Consider the following 19,235-nt stretch of genomic DNA (forward strand, 5'->3'; position numbering starts at 1 on the left):
TTGCATCTCATCATTCTGGGCCCACATGTTTCTTTTTACAATTAGTATTACGCCCCATCGACACAGACAGGTCTTACGCGGCGATGGGAGAGGAAAGGGCTAGGAGTGGGAAGGAAGCGACCATGGCCTTAAAGTACAGCCCGAGCATTTGCCTGGTATGAAAATGGGAAACCACGGAAAAACCATCATCAGGGCTGCCGACAGTGGGGTTCGAACCCACTATCTCCTGGATTTAAGCTCACAGTCATACATCCCTAGCCGCACGGCCAACTCGCTCGGTCATTTACAAACAAAATATCACACTAATAACCGCCACAGAGTTGTACAAAAGCGAATACATCATTTCAGAGAGAGCTATCGTCAGGAAGGGCATCCGGCGGATAAACTGAGCTCAATCAAATTAAGGGCTAATCTCGACCATTTGGAAAAACGCTAATAATAATAATAATAATAATAATAATAATAATAATAATAATAATAATAATAATAATAATAATAATAATAACTGCCCCTATATCAAGGTCTGTGATTACGCTCGGGAACATGATTTTTGGTTCTAAGGTATTAGTCCCATTTTTGTGTGTTTTGTGGATCGTAGATTCTGAAAGAGGTATTGTTTTTTTTTATGTTAGCTCTCCTCACGTTATGGCATATTAGTGATTGAGAAAGTAAGCCTACAACTTAGACAAGGAAACACAAATTCTTCGTTAATATAACAAGTACTTTGGGGACAAAGTTCCTTATTTTAAGTTAGGTTTTATCCAGTCACCTACACGCGTGTCATAAGTTCGCCATCCCTGATCTAGGGCGTCTCGCAGAGGATATATATATTTTTTTTTTTTGCTAGTTGCTTTACGTCGCACCGACACAGACAGGTCTTATGGCGACCATGGGACAGGAAAGGGCTAGGAGTGGGAAGGAAACGGCCGTGGCCCCAACTAAGGCACAGCCCCAGCACCCGCCTGGTGTGAAAATGGGAAACCACGGAAAACCATTTTCAGGGCTGCCGACAGTGGGGTTCGAACCTACTATCTCCCGAATACTGGATACTGGCCACAATTAAGCGACTGCAGCTATCGAGCTCGGTAGAGGATAAATTAGGATACTTTCACCGACTACGGTTTTTCGCGTTAAAGCCCGATATATTTATTAAATAAAAATAACAGATATCATACATACATACATACATACATACATACATACATACATACATGTAGGCACATTTCTATTTCCGTCTATGTGGTTTTGTTCTGACTCTTATTACTCGATTACACCGCTATTGATACCCATCACCACATCTGGCCTGGTAACATGCTGAGCATGGGGACAGGCAGATACTCCGGTAGTATCACACTCCCAATCCTCCCTGCTATCTTCCTTTTCTTAGAAATAATAGCGTGTCGAAGGCGATGTAGATTAGAGTCGATCGCCACGCGGGGGGAGCGGACTTTGGGGCCGCTCCGAAAAAATAAAGTAACAGATATCAGTGTGGGTGCTCTTCCTTTTCCCCTTTGTCCACTGCTACAGGTGCTCTGTACACACTTTACACATGAAATGTGGTGCCCATGACTTATCTTTGTCTCCCAGATTCAGTTTTAAGAAATCAAAATAGGCTCTTTTTACAAAGTCCGTTATAGCTCGTCTCTACTAAGAGAACGCGTACTCCCCACAAATGTGACAAAAACCATCAAGGTTGTTTTCGTTCTACAATGAAATAAAACATTCCAGACATGTAATTTATACATGAAGGTCAGTAATGTGTATAAACAATAAACGAACGTTGGTGGCATGTAAAGTAATACACTTAAGAAAATGGAAATTGCAACACCATGAAGACATTGGTCGTTTGTGTTGATTTTCAAGATATGGAACGATGCCCTTTAGGTATGTAAACGATCAAAGTTTCAGACCCATTGTATTGTTGCTACAGGTCTCCCCACGTGATTGGTCGCGTAGGATTCAACTCCAGTATACGGACTCTGGTGTAGCGTAGTTGACTTGCAATCTGTGCAGTGAAGTGTTCCCCGTCAAACATGCCTCGACGACAGAGAAGAGCACGCTATCAACAACTGTCACCGTTTGAGAGGGCTTGGATAATTGGGTTGTGTGAGGCTGGATTATCGCTAAGGACTGTCGTTGCACGTGTTGGCCGACAGGCATCTACGGTACAACGTGTATGGTAGCAGTGGTCAAATGAAGGTACCCACACTCGTAGACCTGGCACATGCCCAGCGCGAAGGACAACTGTGAGAGAGGATCGCCGCATCATTCGGATGGCCCGGATGGAACCCCATGCAACAGCAGTGCAAATTCCAGCAGCTGTGGCACCCCCACGTTACACAACAAACAGTTGATAATCGCCTGCGTGCAGCTGGCTTACGAGCCCGTGTCCCTGCAGAAAGTGTTCCATTGACCCCACAACAGCGACGTGTAAGGTTGGCCTGGTGTCGAGAAAGATCGACGTGGGTCGATGAATGGCATAGGGTCGTCTTTAGTGATGAATCGCGCTTCTGTCCTGCCCGCAGTGATCGCCGGAATCGTGTACGCCGACGTACCGGGGAGAGGGGCCGCCCAGATCTTATTGTTGAGAGGCACACAGGGCCAACACCAAGCATTATGGTCTGGGGAGCTGTTGGCTTTAATGTGAAATCACAATTAGTGCTTGTTGAGGGCACTATGACTGCTCGACAGTACGTTGATAGAGTAGTCAATCCAGTGGTTGTCCATATGATGGCGAACATTGCTAATGGGATGTTTCAGCAGGACAATGCCTGGGTTCACACTGCACGCATCTCCAGAGAAGCTCTCCACGACATCACAACCTTAGAATGGCCCGCTAGATCCCCGGACCTCAGTCCTATTGAGCATGTGTGGGACATGATGGATCGACAACTGGCCAACCATCCTCAGCCACCCACAACTCTGGATTAACTGACCCGTGCAGTGCAGCAAGCATGGGCCACAATTCCTCAGGAAGCGATCCAGGGCCTTATTGACTCCATGCCTCGACGAATTCATCAATGTATTGCAGCTCGTGGTGGGCACATCCTGTATTGATTGTTGTCCAAACTTGCTGTCAGAGGGACCTGAAAGTGTAATCATGAATCACAACCGGACACTCGTCCTGCATGTTCAATTGCAGCAAGGTAGCGCCACTCCTTCTGGGTGTTGCAATTTCCATTTTCTTCAGTGTACTTTATCACAAAATTAACAACATCTAAGAAAACTAGAGCTTCTAGAACAAAATGGACAAAGAGTTTTGGAATCAGCAGCGCAAACATACCTAAAATCAGTTTTGAATTCCAGACACCATCCAAGGTTTTTTTATTCCCCAGTGTTATTGGGACATTTACCCACACCGTATATGAAGACATACGTACTTTTGGCAGCCTTGTCGCCCGGTTTCCCCACAGGTTTGGGCCGTGGTGATGTCGTCGTGTGGGTGACTGGAGGTAACGGACAGCAGACAACTGGAGCGAACCCTTGGAAGGAGCATATCGTGGGGCTCTTTCCTAACTTAAGCTCATTTTGAGCTGCAGGACAGTCGTACATGGGCTTGCACACTCCAGGCTGGTCGTTATCACGAGTACATTTGTCACCTGAAACATAAAGATAAAAATTATTACGCAGGATATAATTTCCTATTCTACACTTTGAGGGATTGACGACGGGGAGGGGGCGAATAGGTAACACTTTGAACAGGAACCTATTTCCGCGAAAGTACAGTTTCCCTGCTAAAACACCACCACTCTGCAACCACACAACACTGGTTTTGAAGTGCTGTTGCCTAGCTGAAGTCAGTTAAGAATTCAGTATAAACGGTGGTGAACATAGCAGTTCATTACTGAAACTTAGATTCTTCGTATTCTCTTTCTTATTTCTTACTGTTTATTCCCCTGGTTGCGGGGTTCCGTACATGAAAATAACGAGAACGATCGCTGGTACAAAAAGGTTCCAACAGGGCAGGAGGGAAATAGGAATGAGGAGATAAAGGATAGGTTAGGAATGAACTCGACTGATGAAGCTGTACGCGCACGCCGGCTGCGATGGTAGGGTCATGTGAGGCGAATGGAGGAGGGATAGGTTTCCTAGGAGAATAAAGGTCTCAGTCATGGAGTGTAAGATAAGTAGAGGGAGGCCAAGACGACAATGGTTAGACCCAGTTTCTAATGATTTAAACATAAGAAGTATAGAACCAAACGAAGCTACAGAATTAGTTACAAATGAAGGATCATGGTGGCATTTAGTAAATTTACAGAGAATTCTGACTGAACTTTGAAAGGCATAACAGACTATAATAAACACGTATGCAGGTATGTAATAATAATAATAATAATAATAATAATAATAATAATAATAATAATAATAATACAACCAGACCTGTTAAGTAGAGGTAGCATGTCTGCTTCTTATTCCAAGGCCCTGGGTTCGTTTCCCGGCCAGTTTGTAACTAGTTGATGACTACTGATAAATAAAATCATAAATAAAATATATAAATAAAATTACTCAAAAACTTAATAAAATTAATAAGCATAATTAACCGAAATGTCCGTAGTATGGGCGCCAGAGTTCACCAGAATGGATCCCTCGAATTTAGATAAGAGCATGATAGACTTTATATCCCAGGGCGTGTACATAATGCTGCGTACTGGTACATCTGCTGCAGGCCTTACCTAACCTCCTGAAAACGACTAATTAGGTAGGAACTGCACCTAGGTTTATCAATAACACTGATTCTAAAATAGCTAACTATATTCTGAACAAATCCGTGCATGAGCACCTCATCAACATACAACATTAGACATATAATGCACACATAAAATATTGCTGGAAGACTCCATATTTACAACAACAACAACAATAATAATGAAAATCGTGGGAAAACGAAAGCGAGAACTAAGGTACCATTTGCAGATGGTCCGATGAACAATGTACATGTATGAAGATAAACACCCTTCACTGTCTCTATATCAATTCGACATACCGATTCTCATAATCGGCAGTTATCACATCACACAGATACTGTACCTTGTACTACTGTGTTCACATATTTTAACACTTGTAAAGATATATACACACGTCTGTCGATCCTCAACATATAAATTTATGGAAAGTCTGAGATAGCTTTCACCAACATATAATGCTAGGCCGCCACAAGTGCTGCAATACTTAATGCGCAAGCACTCTCCACAAACATAACACGACTACGCTCCACGAACGTTTGAAGTCCAGTCCATTGCTGCCGTGTCACTCCCGTACCGTGTATCAGCACCACTTCCTTCCCGTACAGTGCGTCAGTTGTAGTTGTAGTTGTAGTTATCTTCCTTCTCGTTCCTTTACCATCACCTCTACAATCACCCTTACAATGTTTCTTACAATCTCCTATACAATCATCTGGTTGCCGCCGTATGACCAACCTTTATAGACATCAACATCCCCCTCCTCTCAGATGAGACGTCTGGATTGGTGCTTGCCCACCAATCATGGGTGGTCCTCTTCTCAAGCCCAAGCCCTGAACTACTTCTTCCTCCCAAGACAATAACAAACTCTGGGGAGTTTTCATGAATCACCAAACTTTCCTGGTACAACAACAAGCTTATCTCATCAGGCTGGGATATATACATGAGTAAATGGAATTTCCTGACACAAGTACATCACAACAGACACTGGGGTAGCCAGATGACTCATTCAAATTACCAGAGTTATTACAGCAATGTTTTCCCACTGGTGCAAAACAAATTACTCATACCTACATATGTGGATATCTTCCAGCTTACCAATATAAATGGCAAAATATACAAATGAAATAATAATAATAATAATAATAATACAAATCGAATACTGACAATAATATCTCTAACTTCTACATATAATTCGGGGGTGTGATATATGTACTATCACATAACGCCCCCTTGGTGAATCGATGATATCATATATTATGATTCACCATAAAACAGAACTTCATAAATTATATAACTGAACTCTTAATTTACTGTAATAATGATATATACATTGCGTCTACTGCATTGTATTCGCACACACGAAATACAATTTGTCCAAACAATAATAATAATAATAATATGGCTATATACTCACAACTCCGATTGTTTCATATACCATTGAATACAATCCCTTCTTACTACTGTACACATAACTCATAAATGATAATATATACATCCAAGGTGCAGATCCTATCTCTTATATCTGCGAAGGCTATAGATATTAAATGTCCCAAGGACCTTATTTTCAGCGGTTAGGAGCCTATAAGCACACTTGCCTATTCTACTGTCCACAGTATACGGACCCTGATATAAATGAAAAAACTATACATAAACTTAACATTGGCATCGATAGACGAGGAATGCGTACCACAATAAAATCTAATTACGTCTAGAATCCACTCTATCTCACACACAAACATTCATACCATCCAGTCACACAAGAATCATACAAACTTTCATTCGGAACATTCATAACCAAGAAATCCCTCTTTCTGAAATGCGCGGGAATCTCACTACGTTTACTCTTCCACAAACTCATAATTAATGCAAGCAAACAGATCACATACTTTTTCACACATTCCACATCGATATCACACAGTACGTCATTCAAATCATTCACACAACTCTCAGACTTAAATAAAACATAACACACTCGCTTGAGAAGACTTTCTTTCATCTCACGCACACTTCCATTCTCACACACGCTCACTCTATTATTGAAATTCTTACCATAATACACTTCGAAATTGCTGTCATTACTACTTAATGACCCAACAATTAATCCATCTTCACCACCTTCCATATCAGCTCCTACTTGCACCACTTTCATGCCAACAACACTGCTACTTTCGACTCTCTTATCAGAAGTTTCATTAATCTCAAAGTCACCATTTTCACACATAATGGACCTAACTTTACTCTCCTCACGTAGACTTAAATCAACAAAAACATCCTCATGATGTATACTCCGTGAACACTCTTCACTTACTAAACAACCTTCATCAACTTCACAAAAAACTTCATTTTCAATTTCAGAAACTTCCACAAGATTATCGATCGCAACACCGCTATTACCATCACCACTAGCACAAAGTAAGACATCCGACACAGCTTCCTTACCTTCATCACGCCCCCTATTCTCAAAATCTCCCGGAACACAAAACACATGGTCATACAATAATTCCTCTTTCACGTCTAAATCATAACTTACCTGTTTCATCACGTGAATAGGAATTTCGGTATCGGACTGCCTATCTGACCCAACTAAGAAGTCCGATTCCGGTTTAAATTACTTGACGTGGACTGTTCACTATTATCATGTCTCTGCACTTGATCTGGAGGTCTCTGATCCGTACGCCCCCTACTTTCTGATTCCCCTTGATTAGGTCTTCTGCCATAATATTCCTGGTGATTAACTCCCTGATTAGACTGTCTGTTTCCCCTTCCGGAATTACCACCCTGATTCCCTTGCCTAGAATGACTGAAATTCTGATTATTCCTATCTCCCCCTACCTGATTACCTTGTCTCCCATTATCCCCGTAATTCCTACCTTCAGTTTGCCTAGTCCTCCCCTGCCCTTCCAAAGCATCAAACCTCTCTAACAGCTGCTCTAATTCCTTGATCGTAACAATATTCTGCATACATGCAGCTAATCCGACCTTCTCAGGAAAATGCCTCAACATCTGGCGGACTGTATCTCTCTCCGATGCTAGACCTTCAATATTCTGGCTGATCAGAACATGCGCTAAGAAATATTCCGTCATAGACACACCTTCCTGAGGTCTATATTTGCCAAATAGCACGCGATCTCTTTCCCTTCCCTGAATAGCTTCACTCCAAAATTTAGAACTAAATTTCTCCCTAAATTCCTCCAAACTCGAAATACCCTGTCTATAAACTTGAAACCAAGATCTCGCTTCTCCAACAAATGCAATATCCAACATCTCATCAACCATACTCCACTCGATCAAACCATCGTCAAGATTCTTGGAAAACCGTTTCTCCACCGTTTTCAAGAATTCCATCGGATTAAACTGCCGACCATTAAACTTGGGTAATTCAGAGTCCTTCGTACAAGATACGTACCTATTACATATGCTGCTACCTAATTGGATTTGACTGATCTCCTGCCTTAACTTCACATGACATGCTTTAATTCCTTCTTCAACTACCATTCTGGCATTTCCTTCTACTGACTTGAGGTCTTTCTCCAATTTCTCAGTCTTTTCATCTATTCGCTTCGCTAAAACATTCTGGCTGGTTTTAATTCTATCTATTTCTTCGACTTTATCTTCCACTATTTTTATTCTTTTATCACATTCCTTGCTGTTTTCAACAAATTCCTTCCTAACTACATTAAATCGGCATTCGATTTTCTCAGTCAATTCCAAGCGTTGAGATTCTACCTTATTATTGACTTCCTGAATTTCCCTGCTTTGATGGTCAAACTTCTGGTTTAATTCCTCTATTCTACCATTCACAGCACTGCTTAAACTATCAATTTTACTAGACAATTCAACACTCACTAAATTTAACTCCTTACTTTGATTCTCAATCTTACTGGACAATTCCGTACTAACTGAATTTAATTCACTATTAATACTGTATATTTCATTACTTAAAAAACTCAATTCACTCTTCAACTCTTTACTCTGACTATCAATTTTACTGGACAATTCAACATTATTATTATCGATTTTACTGTTAATACTGCATATTTCATTACTTAAGGAATTCAATTCACTCTTCAACTCTTTACTCTGACTATCAAGTAGCGATTTAAGCATACTGAGCATTGAAGACTCATCTTGATCCCCTACATTCTGAGTTTGAGACGGGTTACTCGGTTCCTCACATATCGTTGTCAATTGATCTTTCCTACTATCAGCCATTTCGCTATTCTCACTTAAATTAGATAGACTCAATGTGGTGGAATTCTTTTGCCTTCTCTTTTCCTGATTCATAGTACCAACAACTTTAACAACCTCTCTACTTCTCAATTTTATAATACTCGACTCGCTACAACATTTCTTCATACTCCAACATACATATCACGTACATATAAAACACTTCACTCACATAGTTTGCAGAATTCCAACCACACCTGACAAGTGCACCTACGCTTATACGCCTAACAGATGTACCAATCATTCAGCCACACGTTGGGAAGCCAATTGTAACTAGTTGATGACTACTGATAAATAAAATCATAAATAAAATATATAAATAAAATTACTCAAAAACTTAATAAAATTAATAAGCATAATTAACCGAAATGTCCGTAGTATGGGCGCCAGAGTTCACCAGAATGGATCCCTCGAATTTAGATAAGAGCATGATAGACTTTATATCCCAGGGCGTGTACATAATGCTGCGTACTGGTACATCTGCTGCAGGCCTTACCTAACCTCCTGAAAACGACTAATTAGGTAGGAACTGCACCTAGGTTTATCAATAACACTGATTCTAAAATAGCTAACTATATTCTGAACAAATCCGTGCATGAGCACCTCATCAACATACAACATTAGACATATAATGCACACATAAAATATTGCTGGAAGACTCCATATTTACAACAACAACAACAATAATAATGAAAATCGTGGGAAAACGAAAGCGAGAACTAAGGTACCATTTGCAGATGGTCCGATGAACAATGTACATGTATGAAGATAAACACCCTTCACTGTCTCTATATCAATTCGACATACCGATTCTCATAATCGGCAGTTATCACATCACACAGATACTGTACCTTGTACTACTGTGTTCACATATTTTAACACTTGTAAAGATATATACACACGTCTGTCGATCCTCAACATATAAATTTATGGAAAGTCTGAGATAGCTTTCACCAACATATAATGCTAGGCCGCCACAAGTGCTGCAATACTTAATGCGCAAGCACTCTCCACAAACATAACACGACTACGCTCCACGAACGTTTGAAGTCCAGTCCATTGCTGCCGTGTCACTCCCGTACCGTGTATCAGCACCACTTCCTTCCCGTACAGTGCGTCAGTTGTAGTTGTAGTTGTAGTTATCTTCCTTCTCGTTCCTTTACCATCACCTCTACAATCACCCTTACAATGTTTCTTACAATCTCCTATACAATCATCTGGTTGCCGCCGTATGACCAACCTTTATAGACATCAACATCCCCCTCCTCTCAGATGAGACGTCTGGATTGGTGCTTGCCCACCAATCATGGGTGGTCCTCTTCTCAAGCCCAAGCCCTGAACTACTTCTTCCTCCCAAGACAATAACAAACTCTGGGGAGTTTTCATGAATCACCAAACTTTCCTGGTACAACAACAAGCTTATCTCATCAGGCTGGGATATATACATGAGTAAATGGAATTTCCTGACACAAGTACATCACAACAGACACTGGGGTAGCCAGATGACTCATTCAAATTACCAGAGTTATTACAGCAATGTTTTCCCACTGGTGCAAAACAAATTACTCATACCTACATATGTGGATATCTTCCAGCTTACCAATATAAATGGCAAAATATACAAATGAAATAATAATAATAATAATAATACAAATCGAATACTGACAATAATATCTCTAACTTCTACATATAATTCGGGGGTGTGATATATGTACTATCACAAGTTCAAGACGTTTAATTCTGGACTGAGGAGTAGAATGGAATTCACTTGATACAAGCTCTTAGTTACATGAAGAAAGCGCACAGTGAGAAGATGATGCTACTGACCGAGTGTACTTAGACGAACAGTGGTTGTCATGGTTACGAGCGTGTCGGGAATGTTGATGGCCCTAATTCCAGATATACCTCAGCCCAAAAACATAGCAATGTTAACATGAAAGTAAAGAACTTGATCTAGTCTGCATCAGAAAATACAGTTTTACCAGAAAGTTTAGGGACACACTGCCATTTTAACACAGGCAACGCTGTCACTAAATGATTAGGTTAAATAATAATGTTTGTAACTATTAATTAAAAACGTGGAGCGAATATTTGTTTCGTCCAAACAAGGCGTTTCTGTGACTATGGTTACATCTTCTAGAAAATATTAAATTCTTTTAAACAATCGAAAATTTTTGACAATTTTTTTTTACAATTAAACCCAAAATTACTGTGATGCAATTTTGATTTATTGCTGGATTGTTTTCAACGTTTTATATTTTAAATTAGCAAGGTTGAAATATGCATTGAAAAATTATTTCGCAAACGGCCAAGCATTTCCTGAAATTCTTTTCTAGTCAAGGGTGGGGGAGATCATGATATATTTAATTCGATATAACTCCCGAATGCCTGCTGTCATTTCTTGATGGATACAGTACTTTTGCATCCATCTCTTGGCACAGGCCAGAGTAAAGTGTAGCTTCCACCGAAGTCCCAGTCAACATCCATGGCTGTGACAATATGGAAGTTGCTGGGGTATGGGTATTGCTGAGTAATGACATTCAGAGCATGACTAGTGCATCTGAGTGTTATGAAAGGTGCTGCTCATAGGGTCAGTTGTGCTGCAATAGTACTTTCTGACCCAGTGAGGAAAGCAATGGCAAACTACCTCACTCCTCATCTTGCCTAGTACGCCTCATTTTGGTGCTGCCATTGGTTTTTGGGGTTTCCTCATAACCGCATAACCTTTGGTGGTGCTATTTGAGGATCCAACCAGCCTCTGGGCTGATGACCTAACAGACAGACATAACTCCCGAATAGACGCACAAAGCGCGTCGCTGTTGGCACAGCGGCATTCCTTGGGATTCGCTCGGTAAGAGAGACAAGTTTCGCGTGTGCTAGGTGTCTCAATACAAAAGTTATTTCAAACAGCTTATACCATGATTTCCCACAGAAAATGCTTGGTCGTTTGCGAAATAATTCTTCACGTAACATTTCATCCTTGCTCATTTTAAATATAATACGTTAGAAAGAATCCAGCAATAAGTCAAAACAGCACCACAGTTATTCAGTTATTTTGCAGTTTATTGTAAAATACTAAACAGTTTTGTTTGCAAATCTGTAACATTTTCTAGAAGGAATAACCCTTGTCGTAGAAACGCCTAGTTTGGGCCAAACAAATAGTATCTTCCCATTGTTAATTAAAAGTTAAAATCATTGTTATTTAACGTAATAATATAGTGACAGGGTCTCCTATGTACAAATTATAGTGTGTCCCAGTGGTGGCGATAAGGACTCTGCAGACCCCGCCCTCATGGCTTGAAGAGTGATTTCACATGTTTATAAAGGTACAAGGCCTTTGCTGGCAAGATGTAGTGTTTACAGTGCAGTATGTCTTCTGGTATGGGCTTGAATAAAATTGTTACTTTCATTGACCTGTCTCAGTCTTATACTTGGCTTTGACAATATGAAAGTGGCTGAGGTATGATCGATGCTAGTAGGCCCTAATGCTATTCCTTATGCAGCCAGTCCCTGCTATGAATGGTGTGAAAATGTCGCTCATAGGGTCGGTTGGTGCACGCATTTCAGTGGGCTTGGCAGACTGATGTGCAATAGCAACTTCTGGCTCAGTTAGGAAAGCAACGGGAAACTACCTCACTCCTCATTTCCCTAGTACGCCTCTTCAGTGACACCTAGGCCATCCATGACAGCTAATGGTGAACTTGTTGAGGATCCAACCAGCCTTCGGGCTGAATACCCAACATACATACATACATACATACATACATACATACATACATAAAGCTACAGCACACAACACAGTATATTTTTATTACAAAGGGTTATTCCAAAATTAAGCCGTCTTAGTGCAGAGCTTCTTTCGTCAATAGGAGTACGGTAGTTATTTCTGAAAGAATGCGGATTTCCCAACCTGTTCCAATAATAACAATCCCTTGCTGCCACTCACAACAATCAAGAAGGCTTTTGAAGTAATTAGTCAGTCCTCAGAACCCAGTAATAAGCGAATATGCGATTACAAAGGCATCATCCTTATCTAAACTCTAAATACTGAAGCTTCGAGCCTGTTTGTAACTTTCGGGAGTCGGTGTAGCAAATTAGGCCTACGATGGACGGTTAAGTAGTAAATTATTTGGTCCTAGGAACTAGAATATTTCTTAATATTGTGACGGTCAGCGTGTTTTGGTTACTATAATTTGAATATGCATTTTGTGTGTGTGTGTGTTTTCGTACCATATAAGTGTATTTTGATTCCTTTCGGATTTGTGTTTATTATTATTATTATTATTATTATTATTTTACCGAGCTCGATAGCTGTAGTCGCTTAATTGCGGCCAGTATCCAGTATTCGAGAGATAGTAGGTTCGAACCCCACTGTCGGCAGCCCTGAAGATGGTTTTCCGTGGTTTCCCATTTTCACACCAGGCAAATGTTGGGGCTGTACCTTAATTAAGGCCACGGCGGCTTCCTTCCCACTCATAGCCCCTTCCCGTCCCATCCTCGCAATACGACCTGTCTGTGTCGGTGCGACGTAAAGCAACTAGAAAAAATATATTATTATTATTATTATTATTATTATTATTATTATTATTATTATTATTATTATTATTATTATTATTATTATTATTATTGCCACCGTCGTTGTTGTTCATTGTAATAACTAATAATATACAACCTTGTACTACGAAATAAACTTGTAACTTTCCTTATCATGAAACGAGGGGCCATTTTAAATTATTGCGAGGGGGCCCCAAGCTTCTTAGCGCCGCTACTGGTGTGGCCCTAAATTTTCTGGCAAAACTGGGCAGACTTCGTGATTGTATAGTTCTAATCCAGGGATACCGACGGAGATTCCTGAGTGAACAAGAAAGATGATGGTAGAAAATCCAGTAATAAAAAGAGTGAGCTCACTGAAGGGTGTTAGTTACGACATTGAAAAGTGATTAAAGCATCTGCTTGGTAGGCGAATCCTTGACGGTGTGAAGTACAGTCTGCCCTGCGGCAAACAGACCGTTACCAGTTTACGTCATTCCCTTGTTGCAATGATACGGAGCGCCTGGCAGCAGTACGACATTCATTTCTCAGCTGTGGCCAAGTGCTCTTGCCTAGTTGAAGTCAGTTGAGAATGTTCAGTAAAGACCGATGTGAATATAGCAGTTCATTATTGAAACGAGACTGTTCTTTTATTATTTAAAACATTTCTATACTAGACTTAACTAAAGTTGGCGTCTGGCTGGTAAGGTTGGAGGGAGGAGCACTGCACATGCCATTTCACGATGTTGCCACATTCAAGCATTCCTTTCTACATGCTCTTACCCCTCGCTTCCGGCTCACTTGTTCCCTCCTTCATTCTGATCGCTGTGATCTGTTGTGGACTACCTGGCCAGGCGGTGTCGTCCCATTTGCGATCACTCTTATACAAACAATCAGGTTCTTATCAGTGACAGTGACAGGTTTGGCAACTCCCAGCAAGACGAGCTGCCCTGAAGTTTTATCTCCATGGCAACCGCAGTCGCCCCAGCCTCGTTTCCATGGCAACCACAAGGCACTCCCTTTATCCCGCCTCGGCAGGCAGTAAACGGACCTCCCTCTAAGAAATGTCACACACCAACTCTTATTATTAACAGTATAATCAGACAAAGTAGGGGTCACCAAACTACATAAAACGTAAAATTAAGCAATTTCCTAAATTTTGCCAAAAGTTAAAGGGCTAAAGGACCCGGAAAGGTTTCAAATTGTGAGCCTTAGACAGCTCTACAAAACAAAACAACAACAACAAAAAATCCAAAGTCACTTCTGGCCTAAATGCAGTTCCGGAAAATCAACCTAAAATCCTTTGATTCTTTTTTATTCAAATCCTAGCCAAATCAACATAATTATTTCTGTAATGTGTTCCTTGGTTCAATACACTCAGGCGCTTTCTGATTTCTTGAAAAATGTCCTCACCGAATGCAGTTATAAGGGCTTAATTGAAACTCTGGATTGACTCACATTAGCCCTCGTAGTGGTAGACAAAGGCAAACTGCTAATAGAACCGACCGGATTATTATTATTATTATTATTATTATTATTATTATTAGCTAACGTACACAAAACAATACAAAGATTAAATATACTTGAACAGTAAGCACAAAATATTATTATTATTATTATTATTATTATTATTATTATTATTATTATTATTATTATTATTATTATTATTACCATAGTCGTTGTTCATTGTAATAACTAATATTATACAACCTTGTACTACGAAATAAACTTGTAACTTTCCTTATCATGAAACGAGGGGCCATTTTAAATTATTGCGAGGGGGCCCCAAGTAATTACCAGATATACACATTATAACATTGAAAACAATCATGCAAGCAAAAGGGTTCAAAGAGTTAGATCTAAATTGTCTAGCCATTCTATGGCCTCAGCAGAAGCCATCACAAAGTCCTGGATGGATCCAGCGAATGCCCTTCCAATGCATTCGGTGACGATATGGTCGATGGTCTGCTTAACTGCACCACAGCCACAGGCTGGAGAAGATCTCATACCCCATTTAAACATCATTGATCCACATCTCCCATGGTTAGAACGGACTCTGTTGTAGGCTACCCATGTACTGCGGGGCAAATCAAAGCCAGCTAGAAGATTCTTGTAACTGAACAATGTCTGCCATTGAGTCGGAGCTATGCTGTTCCACTCTTGTTGCCAATAAGCTTCTGGATTGAAATCCCTTCTAACAAGTTCCTGTGCTGTTTGAATAGGAAGAGATCTTGATTTGAGGCGGCTGATTCTGACGTTAAGATCTTCACGGATGGGGAGATCAGGATTGGATAACGATGATTAAGAAAAACATGGTGATGATGATTGTTGTTTAAAGGGGCCTAACATCGAGGTCATCGGCCCCTAATGGTACGAAATGAAATAACAAAAATTCAAATTCATCCACTGACCAAAAAAATAAAAAATGTCATGAAGAGTGAATGGATGGACATGAACCCTACAAAAAACAAAACAAACAAACAAACAAAAACAGTGGATCAGACACAAAAAAAGATCGTGAATAACAGTATTACTGACCAAGGGACCACTTATAAAGCACAATGATGCTTGATGTCTAAAGGGGTGCAAAATCCATGTCTAAGGCCCCACAGAATGGTTCATGTCGCGAGTAAAGTAGAAGCATGGTATTTGTCATGGTGGGGTACTAATCAAAAGTAGCGAAGACTCACGGTGTTCCACACAAGATGGTACTACTCACAAGTATTGTACTTCGTATAGGTAATGCAAACCTATGGTGTTTATCACACAATGGCGCCACTCATAGCCAACGCAAACCGATGAGGTTCCTCACCTAGGTGTACTAACCACAGGGACTCTCACTATCCCGTGGTGTTCCTCACATAGTGGGTACAACTCACAGGCAACGCCCAGATCCGCGGTGTTGCTCACATGGGTACGACGCACGGGTACTGGAAACCCACAGGAGAATCTCCTCTTGCTGCTACTAATCACAAACCTATTTCGTACCTAATGTAGTGGTACTACTCGCAAGTACAGGCAACCTATGGTGTTCCCCGCATGATGGTACGAATCAAAAGTAGTTTCATGGTCCTAATTCAATAATTCCTTGGTTGCCCCTTGTAGTCGCCTCTTATGACAGGCAGGGGATACTGCGGGTGTGTTCTACATGTGGGTCCCCCACCCGCAGGGGGTAGTGTGTTTGGTCCGCGACAGGTATTTTATTTCCCTCAAGTCCGCCGGCACGCCGGTTAGGACCCCCCTATCCGCCACCTGGGACGCGCCACGTGGGAGTATCACCTCTCCCCCTGCTACGCCAGCGTAGTAGGTTTGTGGTTAAGAAAAACATTGTAATTTTTAAGAATAAAGAATATATTAGCATACTTTATTGTATTTTATTTACCTAGACTTCGTAGCTCATATCCCTAGGATATTTTCAACAATGAGTTGCTTGCCTAAAGGTTTAGACCTGTGGATTATTCTTCACTATTTATCCCGCCTGCTTGCCCGGTTCCTTACGTGGATCCACCAACTACTAGTATCAATAGACTTACTAACACGTAAAATGACATTTTCTAGGGCATAACTGTGATATTTGATGTCTCTTAAAATGTTCGTAGCAACTTAATGAAAATATCCAACGCAAGGAACTCAATGTTGGAAACATCCTAGGGATATGAGCTACAGATTTGAGGTAAATAAAATATGATAAAGTATGATAACATATTCGTTATTTATTTCTAAATGTATGGTATGGTAAGGTAAGGTAAGGTAAGGGTGTATTCTGCCGGAAGGCAGGTCCGAACCTCCGCAGAGGTGTGCCTGAGCCGAAGTTTACATACGGTAGGGTGGCCAGTTCCTTTCCGCTCCTCCATTTCCTTACCCCCACCAACAGCGCGTGGCAACCCATCCAAATCTTGACCACGCGCAATGTTGCTTAACTTCGGAGATCTCAGGAGATCTGTTGTTTCCAAATAAAAATTATTTGCTTAATCATCGTTGTCCGGTCGATTAGATTAGCAGTTTGCCTTTTTTTCCTACCGTTACGCGCGCCAATGTGTGTCAATGTCGTGTTTCTATTGAAGCCCTTGTTACTACAGTACATTCGGTGTGGATGTTTTTCAAAAAATCTAAAAACGCCTGAGGATATTGAGCCAGTCCGCCTCTGTGGTGTAGTGGTTAGCGTGATTAGCTGCCACCCCCGGAGGCCCGGGTTCGATTCCTGGCTCTGCCACGAAATTTGAAATGTGGTACGAGGGCTGGAACGGGGTCCACTCAGCCTCGGGAGGTTAACTGAGTAGCGGTGGGTACGATTCCCACCTCAGCCATCCTGGAAGTGGTTTTCCGTGGTTTCCCACTTCTCCTCCAGGCGAATGCCGGGATGGTACCTAACTTAAGGCCACGGCCGCTTCCTTCCCTCTTCCTTGCCTATCCCTTCCAATCTTCCCATCCCTCCACAAGGCCCCTGTTCAGCATAGCAGGTGAGGCCGCCTGGGCGAGGTACTGGTCATACTCCCTAGTTGTATCCCCCGACCAAGAGTCTGAAGCTCCAGGACACTGCCCTTGCGGCGGTAGAGGTGGGATCCCTCGCTGTGTCCGAGGGAAAAGCCGAACCTGGAGGGTAAACAAATGATGATGATGATGATGATATTGAACCAAGGAACACATTACAGAAAGAATGATTAAAAATGTTAATTTGGCTAGGATTTAAATTAAAAAGAAAACGAGGAAAGAAACAAGCGATTTAAGGCTGTTTTTCCAAAACTGGATTTAGGCCGGAAGTGATATTCGATTTTTTAAATAGTTTCATAGAGCTATCCAGGACTCATATTTGGAAAACTTTCCGGGCCCTTTGGCCCCTCAACTTTGGTCACAATTGAGGAAATAGTTTAATTGTACGTTTTTCGTAGTTTGGGCATCCCTACTTTGGTAGGAAATGTTTTCCACATAATATTATAATTGTATCGTGTTCAAACAGGTATGGCATATGGAGTCGAGCTAAGAATAACCTCTCGCACTGTGACAGACGAACTGCGAAAGAAAGAATCTTGAAAAACCAGTTTTACTAACAACAACTTAGCTGTCGCTTGATAAAGGTCGTTCGTTTTCAACCAGTCTCCTCCGTACATCCGCTGTCTTTATGCATGTGACCGCTTACAGCGTGCTAACTCAACTGGGAACGCTACGCTTGTCCAAGAACAGCTTTTTGTGGAGATAAAGAACACAATATGAGGGCGAAAGTAGTCCCAGAGTCGTTAGCAAATTTATGGAAATTACTTTTATGCACTGGAAACCCTCAAGTTTGCCCAAGGAAAAAATTCTGATATGAGAGCCAAATAATATTATTGTTTGTTACGCAACACACCTTTCAAAGTGTGATGGAAGTCACATATTCAACCGAGAACGGTGTGTGTACAGTGCAGAGTTGTATGGTAGTCCATGGCGGCATAACATATCTAGGTGCCCACAACCAAGACGTCCTTGGTACCGTAGACGTGGACTTAAAAATCGTCAGAGTCATTTGAAAGAAACCGATGAAATGTATTTATTTTTTTTGCTAGGGGTTTTACGTCGCACCGACACAGATAGGTCTTAAGGCGACAATGGGATAGGAAAGGCCTGGGAGTTGGAGGGAAGCGGCCGTGGCCTTAAGGTACAGCCCCAGCATTTGCCTGGTGTGAAAATGGGAAACCACGGAAAACCATTTTCAGGGCTGCCGATAGTGGGATTCAAACCTACTATCTCCCGGATGCAAGCTCACAGCCGCGCGCCTCTACACGCACGGCCAACTCGCCCGGTTATTCTTTTTTAAGTGAA

At 41.3% G+C, this 19,235-nt stretch overlaps 1 protein-coding gene across 1 annotated transcript in view; it reads right to left on the minus strand.

Moving 5' to 3' along the window:
* Nucleotides 1-19,235, minus strand: part of LOC136884571 (venom protease) — an 86,306-nt gene that overhangs the window by 35,333 nt on the left and 31,738 nt on the right. The window contains exon 2 of the mRNA XM_068229954.1: nt 3,381-3,599. Coding sequence (XP_068086055.1) covers nt 3,381-3,599 — 219 coding nt within the window. The remainder of the gene's footprint in view (nt 1-3,380; nt 3,600-19,235) is intronic.

This window comes from Anabrus simplex, chromosome 12, assembly GCF_040414725.1.
Source record: "Anabrus simplex isolate iqAnaSimp1 chromosome 12, ASM4041472v1, whole genome shotgun sequence".
Lineage (NCBI taxonomy): Eukaryota > Metazoa > Arthropoda > Insecta > Orthoptera > Tettigoniidae > Anabrus > Anabrus simplex.